At 38.1% G+C, this 21,985-nt stretch overlaps 1 protein-coding gene across 6 annotated transcripts in view; it reads right to left on the reverse strand.

Moving 5' to 3' along the window:
* Positions 1–2,563: 2,563 nt before the first annotated feature.
* The window catches only part of SELENOI (selenoprotein I), a 44,351-nt gene continuing 24,929 nt past the window's right edge, over positions 2,564–21,985 (reverse strand). Inside the window, exons 5-10 of one of the 6 annotated variants that reach the window (XM_060168850.1) lie at positions 20,425–20,687; positions 19,393–19,501; positions 14,233–14,281; positions 12,639–12,819; positions 11,238–11,420; positions 2,564–9,228 (exon numbers count right to left, since the gene is read on the reverse strand). In XM_060168850.1, coding sequence (XP_060024833.1) covers positions 9,130–9,228; positions 11,238–11,420; positions 12,639–12,819; positions 14,233–14,281; positions 19,393–19,501; positions 20,425–20,687 — 884 coding nt within the window. In that variant the 3' untranslated portion in view covers positions 2,564–9,129. Of the gene's footprint in view, positions 9,229–11,237; positions 11,421–12,638; positions 12,820–14,232; positions 14,282–19,392; positions 19,502–20,424; positions 20,688–21,985 lie in introns of those variants that run through there. The other 5 variants (XM_060168852.1, XR_009544043.1, XR_009544042.1 and 2 more) reach the window with 5 other exon arrangements.

Raw genomic sequence — 21,985 nt, forward strand, 5'->3', positions numbered from 1 at the left:
TCCTAATCCTAGACTGGCCCTGCAACCTTAGGTATGCCACAACTTCTTGACCGTTTTCTCAGCTGTACTGCCTGCCTACTCAAATCACAGGCAATTGTGAGGCCAAAGAAGATAATCGCGTGGTGAATAAGACCTACCCAGAGGCAAATGGAGTTTTCTTTTTTCTTTTTTGCTTTCTTCATGAGCCTTTACTGGGTGTTCTGGGGGCAAGGGAGAGGTCCAGCCGCATAGAAATGAGAGGGGGTGGGTCTCAGGATGAACTGCTGGACTCCGTGATGCTCTTGGAATAAGTCACCTCTTTACGTAGCCGCTGGGGGGGGTCCTCTCTGGGTCTCTGGGGGTTCTGATTCCTCTCCCCACTTCAAGGGACCCTCTTGGCCTTGGCTGCCCAGAGGAGCCTGGTCCAGGAGGGTCTCCAACTGCAGAGATGGGGTGACTGGGCCTGGGGCTGGGGCAAGATTTGGGAGCCAGATGCCGCTTGCGGGTGGGGGGCCGGGAGAAAGAGATCGAATAGAAGCTTTGGCCCTTCTGATTCTTGCTGGGGATGTCCAGCACCTTCCCCTCCGCAGGCCATGCCTCACTCTTCCTTGGGGCCCTCCGGGGCTGGTATAGGGCATTGCTGTAGAGTGGATTCCCTGCGTCTCCGTTCCGGCAGCGGCGGCGGCCCCAGATCCGGGCGCCCAGAGCAAAAGCAGCCACGGCCACGGCCCCCGGTCACCAGCAGCGCGGAGAGTCCTGGGGAGGCTGTGGTGGTTTGTGGGCGGTCTGACTGGGGGCGGGGCACGGTGGGGGGGAGGGCGGGGCTGGAGGTGGGATCGGAGTTTTCTTTTTTAAATTAATTTTTCCAAGTGTACAAATGGTAGGGAGATTTAGGAGTGCCAAAATCTTGGAGCAGTCAAGAGTCCAACACCTGCCTGGATCCTAGTCCCATATCTAGCTGGGGTGAGGAGTCTGGAGGGCGGGGGAGGGGAACGAGTTTTCTTCGGGCCTCAATCTCTCTCCTTTAGTTGTGACCTCCAGCTTTAACCTTCCCTAGGGGCTGAGAAATCAGAGGCAAGATATAGTTCTGACCCCTAACTCCTCTAGGTCCCGGTTCATGTCTCCACCACCTGTGAGAAGAGACACAAGCACAAGCGTGTGTGCCTGTCTACGGCTGGGAGTAGGATGCCACGAGAAAGTCAGTGGGAATCGGCTGTCACACGAGAGATGGGAGAGAGAGCAAAGGTACCATGAAGACTCATAGAGCGATCAATAAGCTGCTTGGCCTAAAGCCAGACGTTTTTTGCGATAAGGAATCTGACTCCCTTTTTTGCTGTTTGAGCTTTTAAGCCTCATGCCTTTTTTCCCCTTTGCTCCACATCTGGGCAGCTGACTTTAAAAAAAACAAAAACAAAAAACCCTGGGTGCTCTCTCCTTTGGTGGGAGGTTCTTACTGTGTGTGCTGGGTACCCTCATCCTGGCCCTACCTCCTAACCATAACCATACCCCAGGCCAGCCTCCTTTCCTGGCTCTCTCCAGACATTTCCCAGCCAGCTGGGAGGTCTTCGCTGCTGTCACAGACAGCCTCAATTATATAAATAACAAACCTTTTTCATAGGTGTGGAAAAAAAGACACTCTCATTCACTGCTGGAAAGACACCCTTTAGGAAGACAGCGTACCAGTAGCAACAGTTTAAATAAGCACATGCACTGAGTAGGCAATCCCACTTGAAAGAGTTATCCTTGAGAGACACCAGGTCTAGGCTATAGCCCCATGGGGCCAAAATTACATCAGTAATTTTTTAAAGTTTATCAATAGCTAAACCCAAGCTGGTTGCCCCTGCTGAGTGTCAGGCCGGTGCTAGGTGTTTGAGGTTTGCATTTAGAAGGGAGGGGATAACTGCTACTGCGACCAAGAAGTTCGGAGAGCAGGGGGTTAAGAGCACATTAAGCCAGGGAATTAGCCTGGGTTAAAATATGGGACATTTCCTCCCTCACCTTCTTTAAACCTGTTACAGAAGAAAATTTTAAATGCCCACTGCCAGAACTGGGAGATCAATTCTGATGTTAAAAAAATAGGAAATATTCTCCTCAGAAGCCATGTTAGAAAATATGAGTTTTTATAAGAGCTTATGGTTTGTTCACATACTAAAGTTTAGGTGTGTTAAGTGTGGGTTATTAAGTTCTTGTGGAATTAGCCTGGGAAATTAACAGCATACGTTAACAATCTTTCTATGGGAAGATGTTTTTGAGTATGAAACCACCACCTTACAAGCTAATGTAAGTGTGATCCAGTTATTGTGAGAACAATAAATATTGCGCAGTACCCAGTTCGGGGAGAGTCAAGAGCAGTATATTATGAAAAGCTGTTACTGCCACGTTCCTAGTACTCTGCTCTCTGAAACAAGTCACAGGACTGTAGAACACCCAGGAGCTGATCAAACAAAACAAAACCTTTTAATGTTTTGCTCTACATTAACCAATGATTCTCTGAGACGAGTGACTGGACATTATTTTTCTCCCCATAGCTCCCCTCCCCTTTTGCACCTGCCAAGGAAAAACAAAGAAGACAATCTGAAAACAATTAAAAGGATTTAAAAATCATTTTCTCTTTACTTTTATTACAATAAATATCAGTAACAGAATTAAACAATTTTAAGTTAAAACCTACTGCATTACTTTTGTGTTTCACAGCAGCAGAAATAAAACACAAATCCAGTTGAAAGGGCAAGGCTTCCAGAATCCAGTGGCAAGAAACAGTCAAGGTCTTGATTATCTGGGCTAGCAACAGGATCACCGATGACACAATACTAATGGTGAAATGCACCGTTGTACTCTATTTGCACATCGAATTATCTAAGACTTCACAACATTCCAGCTAAGGAATTTAAGCAAACTGTGAAGCCCCATTTCCCATAAGAGCTAGATTTTCCCCCCCATCAAGCCCAAGAGCACAACTGCTCCAGGGGCTGCCCTCTGGCCAGGAATGGGCCCATCATCATTCAGACCCAGAAGCCTCAACTCTGGTGGAAGCGACCATCTTTCTCAAAAGCTTTCTGGCTCACACAGTCCCTGGTGAAAGGGAAGGGGAAAGTGACGTATGTCAAGGGCCTTTCTTGGGGACTTAGATGAATGGAAAGTAGGAAAGACTATGGCTCCGGATAAGGAAGAGGCTTCACAGAGTTATGGGCTACATGCAGGTTTAGTCAACATGAAGAAACAGTCCAGTGAAGGCTTACCATCTTGCTGATAATCAAGAGTAGACCGCATGTATATACGAATATATCATACATATATGTGCACAGAGAATATGTGTACATATTAAATACGCATATATACACACACCACACATAACCAGATAAAATAAATGCTACATTATTTGCTATGAACACAGCAAGTGCTAGACAGACCAGTTACTAACATATTCAATTAAACTACTTGAAAGGGAAAATAAGACTTTGCGCTCCTTTCATCTTCTCTAATATATTCCACTTGTAGCAAGCACATTCCAGTTACTTAAGTGGTATTGTTTCTAGGTACCTGAGAAGGGATGGAATCAGAATACTACAGAAAGCAACCTGCAACAGGACCAAGCTAAACAAATCAATAATTGATTCTGCCAGGATTCCTGCCGCCTATTCTTAGTCACAGGGCATGAAACCTTACTCAGAAAAGTATCGATTTCATTTCCTACAACTGGCTACAAACTTAATCTATTCTGTTAGATGGGAAGGGAAAGGGAGAAGGCAGGCAGCAGGGAGTTTACACCTCAGCAGTTGCCCGCTGCCTTCCCCTTTACCCACAGGAAATGCTACTTTAAAAAACAAAACTGAAATTTGGAGTTTAATACTGAATTCTGCTTTCTTGGCACATTCCAGAAAGAGGAAATGATTACACGTAGCTGGGTCTTTGTCTCCTGAATGGCTGCTCTAATGGGATAAGTTATATAAACAAAATAACCTACAAAAAATATTCATATTGTGGGCAGTCTTAATTAGTACTTATTAAACTAAGTCTGATACTGAATGATACCAGTAATTCAAACAGATTCATAATGCAGCATTCACAGATCTCGTAAAATAAAACAGGATCCTCCTATAACCTGATTAGTAACATCAAGTACTAAACTAAACATGCTTCTGGCCAAGAACTTACTCTTCAGAGATTAAAAAGTGCTTCTCAAGAATATCAGAATCTAGAATTCACGGTAAATTGTCTGTTTCAATAAAAAGTCGGAATCAATTCCTATTCTAATTATTACCCATAGAAACTTCTCAAGAGAAGCCCTTAGCCTAAGAGCCATAAGGCATCCACAGCATTTAGCCACTCCTTGCATCTTCACTACTGTCTCTAATTACAATGTAGCATTAGGTACACCATGGCCATGATCCAATTCACATGCTTTCAAAATAACACTCCTCTGATTGAACCTAGCTTTCTAAGAATGATTCTATGGAGAACAAGACAATGTTAATGGCCTGTGGGAGACAATACTTCTGTTGTGTCCAAATGGACTCTCCTCAAGACAAGGCTTTGTTAAATTATTCTAGAATCACTCCATGTGCCATTTGCCAATTCTGGGGACCGGGCCTTTCTGACCAAATGCAACACAACCCCCTCACTCAGGCCACCTGTGAAAAAGGCTACAAACGGCAAAACTTCTTTTGCTACCCAAAATATTAGCTCATTTAAGACCTGTCTGTAAGAAGAGCAGGTCTCTGCTTAAAAACAATCAATCAGCTGGATTACTATCTCCTGCATTTTTATTAAAAAGGAAAGCATTACTAGCATGTTTAAAAGGTTACGTTTATTTTGCACTGTAGAAACCCTGGAAATAAATTAGCCAGTAAATCCAATTCCCATGGCTTCACACAAAGGAAGAAGTAAACACATTGCCACTTTCTCTGGAAAAGTTAGACAACCACGATTTACCATATATCCTAAAGTAACTGCCTGCCAATAAGTCAGTCATTTGCACCACTGTCAAAGATGAAAAGTAAAATATACAAATCACATGGGTTACATAATTAATAAAGGAAAATCAGAAATTTACTTAAGCTTCCTAAAATGTACAGGGCATCTAGCTTTCAAGTTTCACAGTGATTTATTTAACACCATTTTACTGTTAAAACTGTCACTTAAAATGTACATGTCAAAGTGCTTCAAATGCAGCATACTAGTTAAAATTCTTCCTGGAAGGTTCAACTACTGGCAGCTCACTTAAGGTTATTCACCCACAGGGTGTTCAAGAATGGGCATGCTGCCTTACAAGGACACCTCATAGGACAAAGAAAATTCTAGTCTGACTTCACAAATTTCCTATAGAGTGCTCAGGCAAGTCCAGAACTGAGGTCAAGATAAAGGCCACTCTGAACGTAAGAATCAACACAATCAAAGATTTCTGTATCTGTTTTTGGCTTATTTGGGGACCCGACATCAAATGTTCTAGTCCATCAGGTTTACTTTGTTCCCTCTGGCATGTTCCCAGTCCTTGACTAGTCAAGAGAGATAAGGCAATTGAGGAGATGTGAATGTGGCGAGATCTAGGGGCGACAGAGCAAGTGGGCGTCTCTGTCCTGGACAGTGGCTAGTTAAAAACCCAGGTGAAGAATGAGCAGGACGAGTTACAAATAGGCTTCTTGTTAAAATATAAAGGGGGAAAGTAGCCTTTGATTCAAACACCTTCAGATTATCTTCTTATCCTCCATAACTTAGAGAATCAAAGTCTGCTTTGGAAAGCAAGGTACATTCCAAATGTTTTTAGACTGACTACAAAATAAAATAATTCTTTGAAAACTGAACACTTAGGAGTCTTTCAAATTCACATTTGAACTTGAAGTTAGTAGAGGAATGACTAAGTTGTGACACTTTTAAACTGTGCACTGCAGTAGGATCATTGGGCACTAAAGTGATCTCTTCTTCCCCTTAAAGTGGACACTATGCCTGCTTTCTCCTTTGCATGTTCCCCCAATGCCCAGGCTCTAGGTCATGACCAATATTCTTTTGGTAACTATTTAGAATTTGGGCAACCCTAGACATACACTCCTCTTCCCAACAGCTCTATATTTAAAAAAATGAAATGCTGGTAATAGTCCTATAACATTCTAGGCCATAATCAGCATTGAACCTTCTTTTAAAAATTACAATTAAAAGTAATTTAACCATGATATTATTAAAATGCCAGGGGAGACTATTTAGTTCTTTATGTGGAAGTTATTCACTCTATTACCCTTAAGACTAGAACCCATAAACTATGTCTATTACACATTAAGGGAGGAATGTTGGTTAAATTGTGGCAATTTTAAACTGTACGTTACACTAGGATCATGAATGCTATTGAAGGATCATAAAAGGCAGCATTAACATACTCAGGTATTTTTTAAGATTTTTCTAATCCATGCCCCCCTCAAATATAGGGGAATTACTTTCTGACAAGCATAAAGGACATTTTTCATACCATAACCTGAAAAGAAACTTCTTACAGGTGTAGGTAATTTTGGTCAGAAGAAACACAAAGCAAACCTCTGGCCTGGCTAAGGCACTCTATTCTGAAATGTACAGAAAACATGCATGTATGACCAATCATGCCACTGCTCCCCAAAAGGCAGCTCAGTGTATGCTGGGAGAAAGGCTGGGGTGTGAACGCACTCCAAAATATCATGCATAAGCCTAAAAGATATTTTGTACTTCGGAAATGTTATGATAATTGGCAATGATGTAAATTCACAAGAGCTCTTTGTAATGAAGTCCTGCTTCGGCTGCTGTATCACTACATAACAAATGGGGACTTTCACGACGCACTTCAAGACAGCAGACTAACAAGAAAAAGGGTCAACAGTACACTGAAGATTCACAAGTCCACAGTATTCTGTAACAGTTAATTACTCACTTTTCATCTTTTATCTTCTTGACAGCCATCTTTCATCAAACGATGCCAATAAAACTGACTATAGCATAATTCTTAACCACCATTGGGAAATATGTTATAACGTATAGGCACAAAACAATTTTCAAATAAACCTGATGCAACAGAAAAAGAGCAGAAACACACTTTGAGGTAAAACAGCCCCAAAATTACAGGACATGACCCTATGCCAGAAGTAAAGGGTTTCTGTTGTTGTTGTTGTTTTTACTATACTGTACGTGGTAAAGAAAGCCTGTGGTCCACATCTGTCATTTTATAAATATTTATCAGTTCTTTTATAATACAGATTAACCTCATTTTTGTATACAAGGTCAACAAAACAATAAAATGATTAGCTCAGAACCTTAAAACAAAGCTTTGTTCCAGGCCCAAATTAACACTTTATCCAGTTCAATTTTACAGATGACACAGAACAAGGTGTACAAAAAATAGTTACTTTTACTTAATTAGTTCATTCTCTGACCTCCATGACGGCACTTTATTAGCAAACATGAAATCACTACCCATATTTCCCTTCATCAATTTCTCACCTATTTTCAGTGTTCATTTTTGTCTCAGAGAAAGTCACCAAATATACCTCAACCTTTACAGTTTTTTAAAATGAGTAAAGAACCACGTGTTAGCTCCTTGATGCCTCATTTCTAATGACCTGAATGACAATGATTAGACTTTACACATTTAAAATCTGAAATATCAATTACAGAGTTATTTTTACAAAGCAGACTAAAATCCAACAGAGGAATACACTATAATTAAATTTGACGATGGTCACATTCACAGATAAATAACGATTATGGATTTAATTACATATCAACAAAGTGGTGCCTATTTTATCCAAGTGCAATCCATCCAAAAAAAAGGGTTTAAGATACACTCTTCATTCAAGCACAAACTCCATTCAGTGGAAAATAAAAGAAAATCAGCCAGTAAACTTCATCACCACCAAATTAAATGGAGACAAAATAAAAAGAGAAATAGAATATCCACATTCATGGAAAGGTGTGATCATAAAACAACCATATTAAAGTCAAAGAGATTTTTATGTTTGTCAATAAACCTAAAAAATTACTCCAAGTCACATAAAGGGAGCACATACTCAGTAAGGCATATATATCAAAAATTTTCTTCAAGTGGGGAAGTGAGCAAGTTGGGGAGGAGAGAATTTCTATTTCCTTATCCTGTATGAAATAAAAAACACAGCACTCTCCTCCACAGAAAAAGAGGGAGAGAGGAAGGACAAATTAAATCAGAAAACTAATTTCATAGTGAGGTTCACAGTAGTAATTTCGTAGTGAGGTTCGTGAGATTCCTAACTCCTAAGAAAATTTTTCTTGTAAGGAAGTATATCTGTGTTCTTCACAAGTAATTACTGTAAGACTGGGACTGTCACATGCATTCATATGATCATAGTTCATAGGCACCAAATCTCAGCAACTTGCAGCTGAGGGGGAAAAATGCCACATTTAAACAATGAGCCATGCCAATGAGTGAGCTGTAATTACAATCCATTCTCTACTAAGTCCCAAGAGAATATTTTTCTTTAAAAGAAAATTAAACCATTTGTCAAGATCCGTTCCATAACAAAGAGAATCAGAATACTAGCGAACCTAAATATATATATACACACACATATATATATATATTTTTTTCTTTTTTAGCTCTCTCAGCACATGAGGACAAAAGGCATTTCCATGGGAAAGAGAAACCAGTATTTGGCAACTGTATATTGTTTTGTAATCATTTGGCATGTCTTGCTGAAGGTGACTTGCTCTTATCTTTTCCCTATGTTGGATTTGGGCTATTGATAGCTTCCATAGCTAAAGACCTACTACTAGGTACCAAATATGAAAACATATTGGGTCTTCTGAATGTTATCAGTGTTCCTAAACAAATTTGGGGGTTTTAAAAATAAAAACCAAGGCATCTTTAACTCTGTATAAACCAAAACATTATGGACTCCTGAAGCTAAAATTACTAGGAACATTTTGCTGGTCTAATGTATACTATGTTTAACCAAAACATCACATGGCTTTATAAAAAACAAAATAAAAGAAGCTGGGAGTTAGTAGGTCCAAAATTCCACAAGTTCAGATCATATGTATCACTCCTGCTGTCCAAGTACCACACACACTGAGTTCCCATGTCTGGTAAGCAGATCAATTTAGTTCAATGGTGATGGATGAAATATTTACAAGCATCTTATTTACAGTACTTCTTTCTGTAGATTACAGGCCAATATTCTTTTCTTCCATTCCTAGTCAATCCGAGTTTGGTTTCCTCAATGAGAAGGGGTAAATCTGAAAATGGTTGCTCAGCTGCTTTACCTACAGAAAACCAGAACATGAGGCAATGACAAATACATACGTAATTTTTAAAAAAAAGCATATAGAATTCACCCTCTGGAGACAACAATTTACTGGCATGGCAAAAACCATCAGAAATGAAGAGGTGTTTCTGGACTAGGATAGCTGCAGAGCTAGCTGGCTGAATGAGTACTAGAACTACCCTGGGAGAGTTAGGACTTAAACTTGGGTCTGCCCAACTCCAAAATCTAGTCTTTCCAGAACCCTCCAGACCACACAGCCTTACATTCAAATCTACTGAAAAATTATAGGGTTAGTTGACTTATAGTATCTATCAGATCAAATATTTACATATATGGTTAGAGTCAATGTTCACCTTCTTGTAACACTTGCAGGTAATCATTCCTAATCTGATGAAACAGTATAAAACTAGATCTGCAAATTTTTGACAGTTCAAGCCGTATTAGTTAGGGTGCCCCTAGTGGGTAGGCAAAAGCAAGGTAATGTGCAGTTAGCAAATACGGTTTATTTAATCCTTCTTATTTCCATTTTTCTTCTTAATATTTACATTTCAATAGTTCAAGTGATGTTTTTGTGTGGTCTAACAAGTTTTATCTTCTGGTCAGAAGTTGTAGAAGTGTTAAGAGAGCAGAAAGACAGACCAAAAAAAGACGCTCCTGGAATTCTTTTCAGTTAGCTTGAGCTTATATTTATTTTCCAGATTTTTAACAATGAAAATGTACTGCTTTTGTAATTTAAATGTGTTTTGGTTTGGTTGGGAGTGTGTATATGGTTTTCTAAAGATAAGCTTCTGAGGGTTATAAAAAGTTAAAACAATTATGAAAGACACTGGTTGCTGTGCTCTACTTCATGCATATGACTGATGAAATATCAGAATAAAGGCCTCAGAGCGTTGATATAAAGCATATAACGTTAAATTTGCACAAACAAAAACATAAATGATTATGTCTTCATGTCACAATTCATAGACTTTTCATGGTTTCTTTCACCTATTTTGTTCCAACAAATGTGGGCTACTTTGGGGGAGAAACACTAAGGGAAGAAACATATGCAAGATATAAGAAGCTGTTATCAAGCATGACAGGTGCCCCCGTTTTAAAAATATGTCTGACAATACAGAAGTAAAGACATTTTGTTTCTCAAACTGATTCACAGCAGGGTTCCTTTCAAAACAAACATACCAAATAGAAGTATTTTTAAAGCCACAGAAATATGAATATCCTATCACATGACCCGATTGCTATGAAATTATCCTCAGGAAAAAAGCAAATGAAGGAAAAAAATATTATTCCAGATAGTTCACTTCAACTTTATTTATAATAGTGAAAATCTGGAAACAACCTAAATGATTAAAATAACTGAGTCATGGTTAAGTAAACTGATAATTATTAAGTAATCTCCTCAATGGAATATTGTACAGCAATTCAAAATCATAGTTATGAGACCATGCTAAGATATGTAAAATAATTAGAAAAGAATGTCACAGTGTGAGGAAAAGGAAACTAAACTGCATGGTTCTGATTTTCATTTTATTATACCTATCTTAGTCCATTTGTCCTGAAACCCGTTTCTTATTTTAGAAGAGAATATTAAGGTTTGCAGAATACTTCTTAAATCTACTCTCTTCTATATTTCCCCTTATAAAAATGCCCCTGAAGCTAGAGAAGCAAGCATAGAAATAGATAAACAACAAATAAGATGATTTTGTCCTGTATATAATTAAAAGCACAAAGGAGTTTATAATTCTTTACCAAGAAAATGGTTTACATTTCTTCTCACTTAAGAACTAATTCCTCACAATAATTATCTAGCTTTGAAATTATTTGTAGTTACTACGACATATTAATTACAGAAATGATATATGGCATCACGCACCTGGATATTATCCAAAATTTAGAGAATATCCCAAAATTCTTCCAGCTACTATATTAAGCAAGTTTCTTCTGAAATTCTCTCTCACCTCACTATTTAAGAATCAAATGGAACCAATTTTGCTCTAGATTACTCACCACTCGTACTCCATAATGGATGTGGGCCAGAGTGAAAGCAGTTGTTAATGTAAACAGGAGAATGCTCTCAATGTAAGAGGCCACTCCTACATTTACCACTATGACAACCAAGAAGAGAGGAACCAGAAACCAATTCAAAGTTGGGCACCGGGTACTGCTCATTTGACAAACAATCAGCTGACACTTGAAGGTATTAAAAAAAAAAAAGAGAATGAAAATTTAATTAGCAAAGCACGAGTCACTCCAACATTTAAAAAGCATTCAAGTACCTGTACATTACATTATTATCAAGTTCAGTAATTCTCAACTGCTCAGGAGCCCAACTGGACCTCTACCCCAACCTCCAAACCTGTGGACCCTCAGATTGTGTGTCAGAAGAGACTGGAAGATAATTTAGTAAGGATGCTACAGAAGGCATTCTTCTACCGGGTAACAGTTTGGATAAAAGAAATTTCTCCCAATTTTAAGATTCTATGATATACGACAACAATTTTCTCAGAACACCCTCCCACAGCACCACACAACTAAATTTCTTCATGGTGATGAGGAGATGCTACCTCCAATCCAGACATGTTATCATACAACACCTCAAAACCTCTTTGGCTCTCTTTACTTTCAACACCTTACTCAAATATAGTTTTATTCCTTCAAAGATACATTTTATATAATGCATTAATGTTTTCAGATCTTTAAACCCTATGAAATCAGTATGACTTGGGACAGTAAACACAAGTTACAAACATGGAAACATAAACTCAGTGGCTAAGTTAAAAAATAAAAACTTATTAAGGACCTGGCCTGAGCTAGAGCACAGGCTTCCTGGCTGTCAGGACTAACAGGGTCTTTTCTCAAGTCCTCCTGATTTTTCCTCCCTGTCTGCCCTCTTGCTGGGCCAGAGCAGAGAAAGGGATTTTTTAACGTATGTAGTATTTATTACAAAGTTTTTTAATTCTATGTTATTAATTTAAAAATCAGTTGATTAAAAAACGTGTGTGTGTGTGTGTGTGTGTGTGTCTGTTTCCTCCCTCAAAAACCCCTTCCAAGCTCCCTAAATTAAGCGTTAGATCTGCTGCCATTTCAACCACACTATAAATACTATTTAGAGTCTGAAGGGAATTATTCCATGAATTCTTCAGCAGGCAACCAAAACAAAAAATTTAAATTATGTCATGGTTCCAAAATACTACAGCAGTCCCCAAATCCTACTGGTTTCAAACAAAAAAATAAAATAACTTTCAGCATGTTCTGTCTTTGAGGTTATTAATTATTCTTTCAAATTTCTGATATAAGACCTTTAAATTAAAATCTGCTTATTCTAATACTATATAAGGTTTCTCAAACTATTGAATTCTGTCAAATATTTCTTATATGTATTACGATTTTTGAAAGAAAAAATCTTACTGTGATATTGGCAAAGGCTGTTCCAACCATTAAGTAGAATACTCTAGGATGTAACTCTAAAATATCTGAAGGTGACCGGAGGATCCATGCTGTAGACAAAATGAATAGCAAACATGGAGAAAAGAAGGGAACCATAGCTTCATAGACTGAATTGTGTTTCAAGGTGTTATTTTTATAGCTTCTGAAAAAAAAATCAAGTAATACAAAGAACATTATTACATATAAAAACACTGTACTTGTATTTCATAGTTTTCAAAGTACTTTCACACTTATTCTCTTATTTTTATTCACAATAACCCCATGGCATAGGTAGAACCAACATTATTAATCCCATTTTAGAGACAGGTTAAGTGAGGATGTGAGAATTTAAATTTACATAACTTGCTACCAAGTGGCAGGGCCAGGACTAGAATGGAAGTCTTCTGACCCTTAGTCTCACTTTTCCCTCTGGAATGTAAAGATGAATAAAACTTGGACTGTGTCCTATGAGATTATATTTTAATAGGAAAAATAAAATGAACACAAAACAATACTAGAAGAGTACCTCATGGTGCTACTATGATACACAACTTAAGAGTGAAAGACTCTGAAATGAGACGGTCCACAGCATATCTTACTGGCTCTGGGCACACAGGTGGTACTCTCATACATGTTTGCTCATCTGAACTGAACCCTCAATCCTCATCCCGGTTCTGCCACTAATTACATAACCTTAGGCAAAATACTGCCCAATCAGGACAGGACCTCAACTTTAGAAAAAGAGGAAGACATGACTCAAATCATCTCTAAGGCCTTCAGAGCTTTAAATTTTATGGCTTCTATGAATGACTGCCAGTGGCTGTAAAGAGGGAAGATACATAGAGCTTGGCTTGACATGGATAGGACTGTGCAAGACAGATTTGAGCACTGAAGGATGAAGTGGCAAGTACAAGAAAGTGTTCCAAGTAGAGGAAACAGGAGTAGAGGAAAGAGTGGGAGCAAAAGTACTGAGGAATGAAAGAACAAAATACATTCAGGTCACATAAATGGACTCAGTGTGGCTGAGCCAAAGTGGAGAAGTGCATACATAGATCAGAGAGATGCAACTCCACCAGGGCAACTCCCCTCCCAACCCCTACACACTCCTCAGGCCGGAATTTCCATACGGCGCTCTTTGAGAAGAGACGGCATAGGTCCAGGATTTGGTCCTCAACTACACAAGTTGAGAAGTTTTATTGTATGATCATGCTAACTAAACTTACACATAATCAATTTATAAAAACTTATAATCAATTTATAAAAAGAACGTAAACCTATCAATATTTGACAGGAACGTACTCCCTCCTGATTTACTCACAAAAAAATGACAAATTAGAAGACTGTTTGGTGAGCCCAAAACTTTTACAAAAAAACTAGTAGTTCTGGGCTATGGCTGAATTGACTATGCAAGCCACCACAGACAAATTATCCTAACCTCATTCTAGATTCAAAATACAGGTTTCATGATCTTTTCAAAATGCCCAGATTCCAAAAGAAAGAAATCCTAAAATTCACCTAAATAACAATTTCTAAAGATTTTCATATTTCTTGCCCAATTAAAAAATTAAATACTTACCTGAAAAAGTTTAATAAACTCATTGGAAGAGTCACGCATAATGCACAACCTAAAAGAAGAATATTTAAATTATCATGAATTATTATTCAAGAGTCATTTTTATAATAATCAAACACATACAAACTATGTAATATTTTTAGACCCAATAATTTTCAGGTTCAGGTTTACTTCTGTAATGAAATTAAACACATTTTTAAACAGCATTTACAACTGGAAAAGTGGCAGTACGGTTTGGTGATTCAGAGCAGAGACTCAAGGAGCCAGAGTGGGTTGAATCTCAGTTGTGCTACCAACTGGTCATGTGACTTCAAGCGACTTTTCAGTGCCTCAGTTTCCTCTTTTATAAAATAGAGATAATAGTAGTATCAACCCCGCAGGGTTTTGAGAATTAAATGAGTTATTACATGCAAAGACACCTGGAACAGTACCTGGTATATAGTAAATTGCACAGCCAGTATAAGTTATTTATTGGAAGAGGGGACAATTAATAAATCCTGCTGCTTCCTTTACACTTATCTTTACCTCCCCAGCATTCTTAATTTCTCCCCCTACCCTATACACTAATTCTTTTCCCTGAAACCTTAAAAGGACAGCCTTCCCAAGAAGGCTTACCATTGCTTCTGCTGCTCTCACTACCTACTTATCTTACTCTGCTATTTCCTATCACTCACCAGACTTTCCTGTTGTCTTCATTTCCTCAGCACTCATTCATTCTGCCTCCCCTCTGCAGAAACTGTACTCTTGAAATTTATCAAGCTCTCCTAATAGTCGAATTCAGTATCCTTTCTTCACTCCTGACTTCTCAGTAAGATGACTCCGCTGACTATCCACTAACTGAAATTCTTTCCTCCCTTGGCCTTTGTGATTCCATTCACCCAATGTTCCTGTCAGCCATCCAACCGTTACATTTGGTGTCCTTTTTTGGTAATCTACCTCCTGCACATTCCTAACTGGATGGTGACTGTGCATCTACACTCCCTCAGAGAATCTTCTCTTCAGCTTTAACCATAAGCTACCTGCAGATGACTCCAAAATCTAATTATGTACTCTTGGGCAAATCAGACAACCTCTCTGATCTTCAGATTCCACAGGTGTACCATGAGGATGGTTTAAATGATTTTCTAGTGACCCCTGAATCTGATTCTGTGATCTATAGAGATGTAAACTTCTAATCTTTCTCTGTTTCAAACTCCAAATCAATATATGTGGCAACTTTCTGGACACTTCATTTGGATATTTCCTTGTCACTCAACATATTAGTGCATTCTGGACTCCTGGTGACTAAACTTGGCTTGGGGGGGGCAGGGGCAGTGGTCAATGCAGCTGTGACCTTAAGGATCAAAGACAGAAGAACATTCCTTCAAAACAATTCCTAAGGCATCTTGCTAAAAACAGATGAAAAGGGTCTTCCCTGCTGGCATAGTCGTTAAGAATCTGCCTGGCAACGCAGGGGACATGGGTTCCATCCCTGCTCCGGGAAGGTCCCACATGCCACAGAGCAACTAAACCCGTGCGCCACAACTACTGAGCCTGCGCTCTAGAGCCCGCGAGCCACAACTACTGAAGCCCACGCGCCTGGAGCCCATGCACCGCAACAAGAGAAGCCACCCAATGAGAAGCCCATGTACCGCAACAAAGAGTAGCCCCCGCTCGCCGCAACTAGAGAAAGCCTGTGCGCAGCAACGAAGACCCAATGCAGCCAAAAACAAATAAATAAATAAATAAATTTATTTTAAAAAAGATGAAAAAATTAGAATTCACCGAACAGAAATCTCATCTCAAAAGATGAATTACTCTACTACTTTCAAGCCCAAATGGAACAAAGTTCCCTGAGTTAAAAGATCTTAGAGGGAGTGGAAGAGAAGATAAGATGTCCTCAATGTCCTCAGAAATTTTTAGCAGCTCATTCCATGTCAAGCTGGGGAGCACACTGTTAGGGAGCCAGGGATAAATGAATTAAGCCAGAATCATTTGTAGCTTTCAGGTGTTGAAAACAGGCTGAGAGCAACCTGCAAAAGATTTGGGACCAAGAGTTTTTTAGTTTAAAACATCCTAAAATAGCTTTATCTTAATTAAGTGCAGTAAGCGTGTAGAAAGCCTGAGCTCTATATAGGCTGCCAAAGAGAAACACTGTATCTTCTATTTCTTCTCTAAATAACATTCGATGTACTTTCTATAAAGAATATTTAATTGTTAAATACTTGTCTATTAAACTCTATATAATGGTAGTGATAGAACCCATGCATATGTAGACCTGCTTTTCTTATTACCATAGGAAGGCCTAGACTTCATAATATAGGAAACAATAGCTATAGAAAAATCAGAATAGAATTCATAAAAAAGGATTGATTAGAATGAGATGAACACCAAGGATAACATGGTCACAACAAATATTCTGGTTCCTCATATTTCCAGGCTTAAGTAAAAACTTCAATAAAAACCAAGACAAAAAATACTTTAACGAAAGTAAAAAAGACAAACAACAAACAAGGGGGAAAGTGTCATTTATATCAAAACAAAGATTAATATATCTAATAGATAAAGAGCTTCTAAAAATAAAGGAAGTGGTTAACAATCGTAATGCAAAAACTGACTAGAGATATAAAGAAAAAATAAATATAAATGGCTCTCAAATACTAGAAAAGTTCATCCATAATAAGAGAAATGCAAATTAAAACTATATAGATATACCATTTCTTACCTATCACAGACTGGCAAAAATCCAAAAGTTTGACAACATACTATATTGGTAAAACTAAATAAACAAGTACTTTCATTCATGGCTGATGGGAATTCAAAAATCAGATAACCCATACGGAAGGGAATATGGGAATATTTAGTGAAAATGCATACATTTGTCCTTACTAACAATTCTACTTCTAGAGACCTCTTCCAAAGTACCCTGGGAAAAATATGAACAGACATATATATGTACAAGACGATTTATTGCAGCAATTTGTACAACAGCAAAAGACCGGAAATAACACAAATGTCCATCAGTAGAAGGTTGTTTGAACAAACGATGGTACATCCACACAATGAAGTATTGTACCAGGCGGCTGTAAGAAGAAATGAGGAAGATCCCTAAACATCACTATGCAGTGATCTCTAAGATATACTATTACGTGGAGGGGGAAAAAAAAAGAAGCACGTGTAGTAAGATATGTATGGTATGCTACCATTTATCTATGAAGGGGGGTGATAACCCCACACACACACACTTACTTATATTAAAAAAGAAACAATGAAAAGATAAACCAAAAAATTTAAAACTAAGAATAGTTAACTATGAGGGAGGAAAAGGCTAGGGTAGTGATAGAGACTAGACTTCTTTGAATATGTCTTGCTTTATATATAGATTTGACTTTGTAATCATGTGAATACGTTACACAATTATAAAGGAAAAATAAATTTTAAAAGAAAAAGTAATCCATAAATATCAAAAGTAAAATGAAACTAACTTAAATGTACATATCCACAGATGGTGGCATAACCACAGAATGGGGACTTTAGACTGTAATAACCTGACTGGGCATTCTTTAGTGGGATAAACCATAGGGCAAATGGAACTGCAAAAAACCAAAATCTTCAACAATTTCCAGTAATCATATGTCACTGATTTTGGAACTACATTCTCAGACTGTTGTGGGTGTTTTATGGAATAACACAAATGTATAATTATTTTGTGTCGTTGAAAGCAAAGACTTTTGTCAGAGTTTAAAGGACATACAAATATAAGATCAACTAGGTTAAGTAAAAGATCTGTATCATCAAATATGATTTGGAATTATCAGTATGAATTTATGAGGTACTTTATCAAAAAATAAACTTCATTCCCCTGGCTATCCACTGAATGAATGGATTCCTAAGCAATGCTCATCAGCCACTGTTAGTACCACTAGGTGAAGAGTTGAGGCAGAACTTGGGAAGAGATGGAACAGATGTACAATACCTCATCCCTCTAGTCATTACTGATACCACAGACAGAAAGACAACCAGCTATCATGTGCCCCCTAATGTGATGCAATAGGAAGTACCATTACCTAATAAGTATTGCTGCCAAAAATTATAAATTACAAAGAAACTTATATGCCTATTAAAGTACCCACTTAACATTCAAAAATATATCTCCTATGTCAGAGATTCCATTTTATCTTTAAATAAATATTTAAATGTAAAATGCAGCACACCTGCCACAGGACAAGCTGCATACATCAAAAGATCCACTCGTGAACGATAGCTGGAGATGAAAAATAGCTCGCCTTTTCAAGGTAAAGAAATCAGTTTACAGAGGCACCCAAAAATGAACATGTGTTAGATTACAGCAGGGTTCCTAAAATATCTGCAGTCCAGAGCCACAGAAAATCCCCCAACTACTCCTTTTCTGAAAGCCAGTGCTTAATGCACCATCTTCTCAGCTGTTTCTAAGCCTTCAATTCCCATTCTGTAACCAAGGTTCACAGACAGACGAGGGAAGATTAATTTTTAGATAAGAGAACAGAGCAACAGCCAACAAGTTTTTTTCTTTTACTCTACAAAGGTCTTAGTGTCACTCCTGGTGCCCCAAATAACAACCCAGATTCCTCTTCCTCTCTGCCTCTCTCCATAAAAACACTCTCCCTCCACTCAATCATCCTGTACATATCCCCTTTGGCTAAAATCAAAAAGGAAACATTACCATGATCAAAACCTTTACCTAGCATTCAAAGGCTTAAGAAAAAGGGTATCTGAGAGGAACAGAAGCTCAATTTTTGGAGTGGATGTATTATAAAGTAAACTCTGTGTTCCATCATTCTATTTCCTCAAACTAACAATCTTCAGTTTTGAGATAAGTACTGAAATCAATACTGAACGTCCAACTAAATGTGGATCCTCCAATACAGTCTAGATTAATTTGAATAGTTAGTTTACAAGGTTTGTGTGATCTATTTCGGTATTGCCTTCTGATTAGAAATAACTTGGTGCTGAACAAAAACAAAACAAAGCAAAACAAAGCAACCTTATTTTCCTTAAGGGTTTGGCTGAAACCCTACAGGGTTGCGGGGTTCTGCTTTTGCTGCAGGGCGTGAGGGCAGGCGGGGAAGTGCTGCTGGTTATAATCAAACACTGGCTTTGATAACAAAGCGATGTTACAACAGGCTTCAACATGGAGCTTCTTACCAATGATCATTGCAGTGAATAGGTCTCTATATAAGAAATTAAACAGGAAAGGTTCATACCAGGCCTCAACTCCCACAATCGCAGTCACTATGTAGACAAAGGAAATAGTCTGGAAGGAAAATGCAGACAAAAATATACAGAGCATTAACAGCTGGAAAGATCAGGGAGTCAATAACGCTTTATGCAGCATTAGTCTAGCAAACAGCTTTAGTAAAAGCCAGAAGTATGCTTAAATTTGATATGGTGGCAAGTCTTGCCTTTAAAAATAGTTTTTTCAGCCAACAACACCATAAAATAACTAACTTCTAGACAATGCAAACAACTGGCCTCATAAGGCACCTCATAAATTGGTTTAGCCACACGTTGTTCCAATTTGCCCACCCAATCATTTTCTTCAAACACACTCCTGATTCTTTACTGGAGCCTTAGGTGTAGACGGGCAAAACGGCAACACAAAAAGCTGGGATTCTAAGGCAGGGAGAGTTAATAGCAAGTCTATAAAGTAAGAGGAAAACAAATCTCTCTACTCACTGAAAAGTTGGCAATGAAGACAAAAAGCCAACAATTTAATTATAAGCGCCTTTCTTTATAAAATCAACAGTTTCATGAATGTTTGTTAAGAAACCGCTCATTTTTTTGTGTAATAATGGCATTGTAATTATGTTTTTTAAAAATAACTCTTACCACTTAGAGATATATAGTAAAATATTTATCACATAATGCCAGGATTTTCCTTTAAAATAATTGGAAGGAGGGTGAGGAAGAGTACATGTGAAACTAGACTGGCCAAGTGTTAACTGCTCAAGCTAAGTAACAGGTACATAAGGGTTCACTATACTATTCTCTCTACTTTTGTACATATTGGAAATTTTCCATAAATAAGTAAAAATAATATAAAATAAAAAGGAAAAAAATGTCAAAGCACCCATCAGTTCTAACCAGAAAAGCAAAAGGTCAATAAAGAAGGAATAACAAAAACTTTCCCCAAAATTCATGGCAATGTTGAAAATTTAAGGAAGAACCCATACTTACCACCTGGCTAACGTCATATCCCCATGGCAGGAAAAGAATCCCTGTGTTATACTTTTCCCAGTGGGACAGGATGAAAGAAAATAAAACTACCCATAGCAGGAGATAAAGAACAAAAACACTGACACCCGATGATCCTCGTCCAAAAATGGAATACACAGTTACAACAAAGTAAACACATGACCAACTATCCAGGCCATGGTCAAAAAGCTCCCCTAACGGGGTACTGGAATTGGTTCTACGGGCTTGCTTTCCATCCACACCATCTGCAACAAAAAACACATTACCACACGAATAGGTCAACAACTGCACCAGTCTGGAGAAAGTCTTCTTTAATAAAATGGAGAGAAACAAAACAAAACAGACGAGCATATCATAGGAATGTTAATTAACTAAATTATAACTATCAGACAGTACTGTAAAAATCCAACCTTTAATTCCTACAATGCAAAGACTTCAGAAATAAAACCTGTAATTTCTCAAAGCTTAATCTAAAAATTAAAATGTTAAATCACATTGAATGGTGTCTATTTTAGATCTAAGGAAGAAGCATTCTAGTTGGACTCTGAATTCTTCCAAATCTGCATAACAACTAACTGAGTTGTTCCACTAGCCGCAAATTCTTAACCCTCCAGAGAATACTCAATAGTTGTTCATTATAATTTATCTAACCATTCCTTGCTCTAAGATCCAAAAACACTCTGTTACTTCAGTCATAACACCTGTTTCATCTTGTTTGATATCACAGTTACTTCTTTACAGATTGACCACCTCCATAATTTTAAGTGCTTTCCAAAAAGGCTTTGCAACACAGTAGGTGTTGAGTAAATATAAGAATAAATTTATTGGGCTTCCCTGGTGGCGTAGTGGTTGAGAGTCCACCTGCCGATGCAGGGGACACGGGTTCGTGCCCCGGTCTGGGAAGATCCCACATGCCGCGGAGCGGCTGGGCCCGTGAGCCATGGCCGCTGAGCCTGCATGGCCGGAGCCTGTGGTCCGCAACGGAAGAGGCCACAACAGTGAGAGGCCTGCGTACCGCAAAAAAAAAAAAAAAAGGAAAGAAAAAAAGAATAAATTTATTGAATAAATTGAACTTATTGAATAAATTGGGAGATTGGGATTGACAGATACACACTAATATGTATAAAATGGATAATTAATAAGAACCTGCTGTATAAATAAATAAAATAAAATTCAAAAAAAATTTATTGAAACTGTACAATGCACTATTTTTTAAATTAATTTTTATTGGGGTATAGTTGATTTACAATGTTGTGTTAGTCTGCTGTATAGCAAAGTGAATCAGTTACACATGTACATATGTCCACTCTTTCTTAGATTCTTTTCCCATATAGGTCATTACAGGGTATTGAGTAGAGTTCCCTGCGAAGCACTATTCTTGATGCTCTGAAGACTATAAAAAATCTTAGAATAAACTAAGTTTGTGCCCTCAAAGAGTTTACAATTGAGAACGGAGACAAAACATGACAGTTACAGATATGATGTATCACAAACCAGAGAAGAGTACAGAAAAGGGACGAGTTCTCTTCAGGCTAAGATAAGC

This window comes from Lagenorhynchus albirostris, chromosome 13 (genome assembly GCF_949774975.1).
Source record: "Lagenorhynchus albirostris chromosome 13, mLagAlb1.1, whole genome shotgun sequence".
NCBI lineage: Eukaryota > Metazoa > Chordata > Mammalia > Artiodactyla > Delphinidae > Lagenorhynchus > Lagenorhynchus albirostris.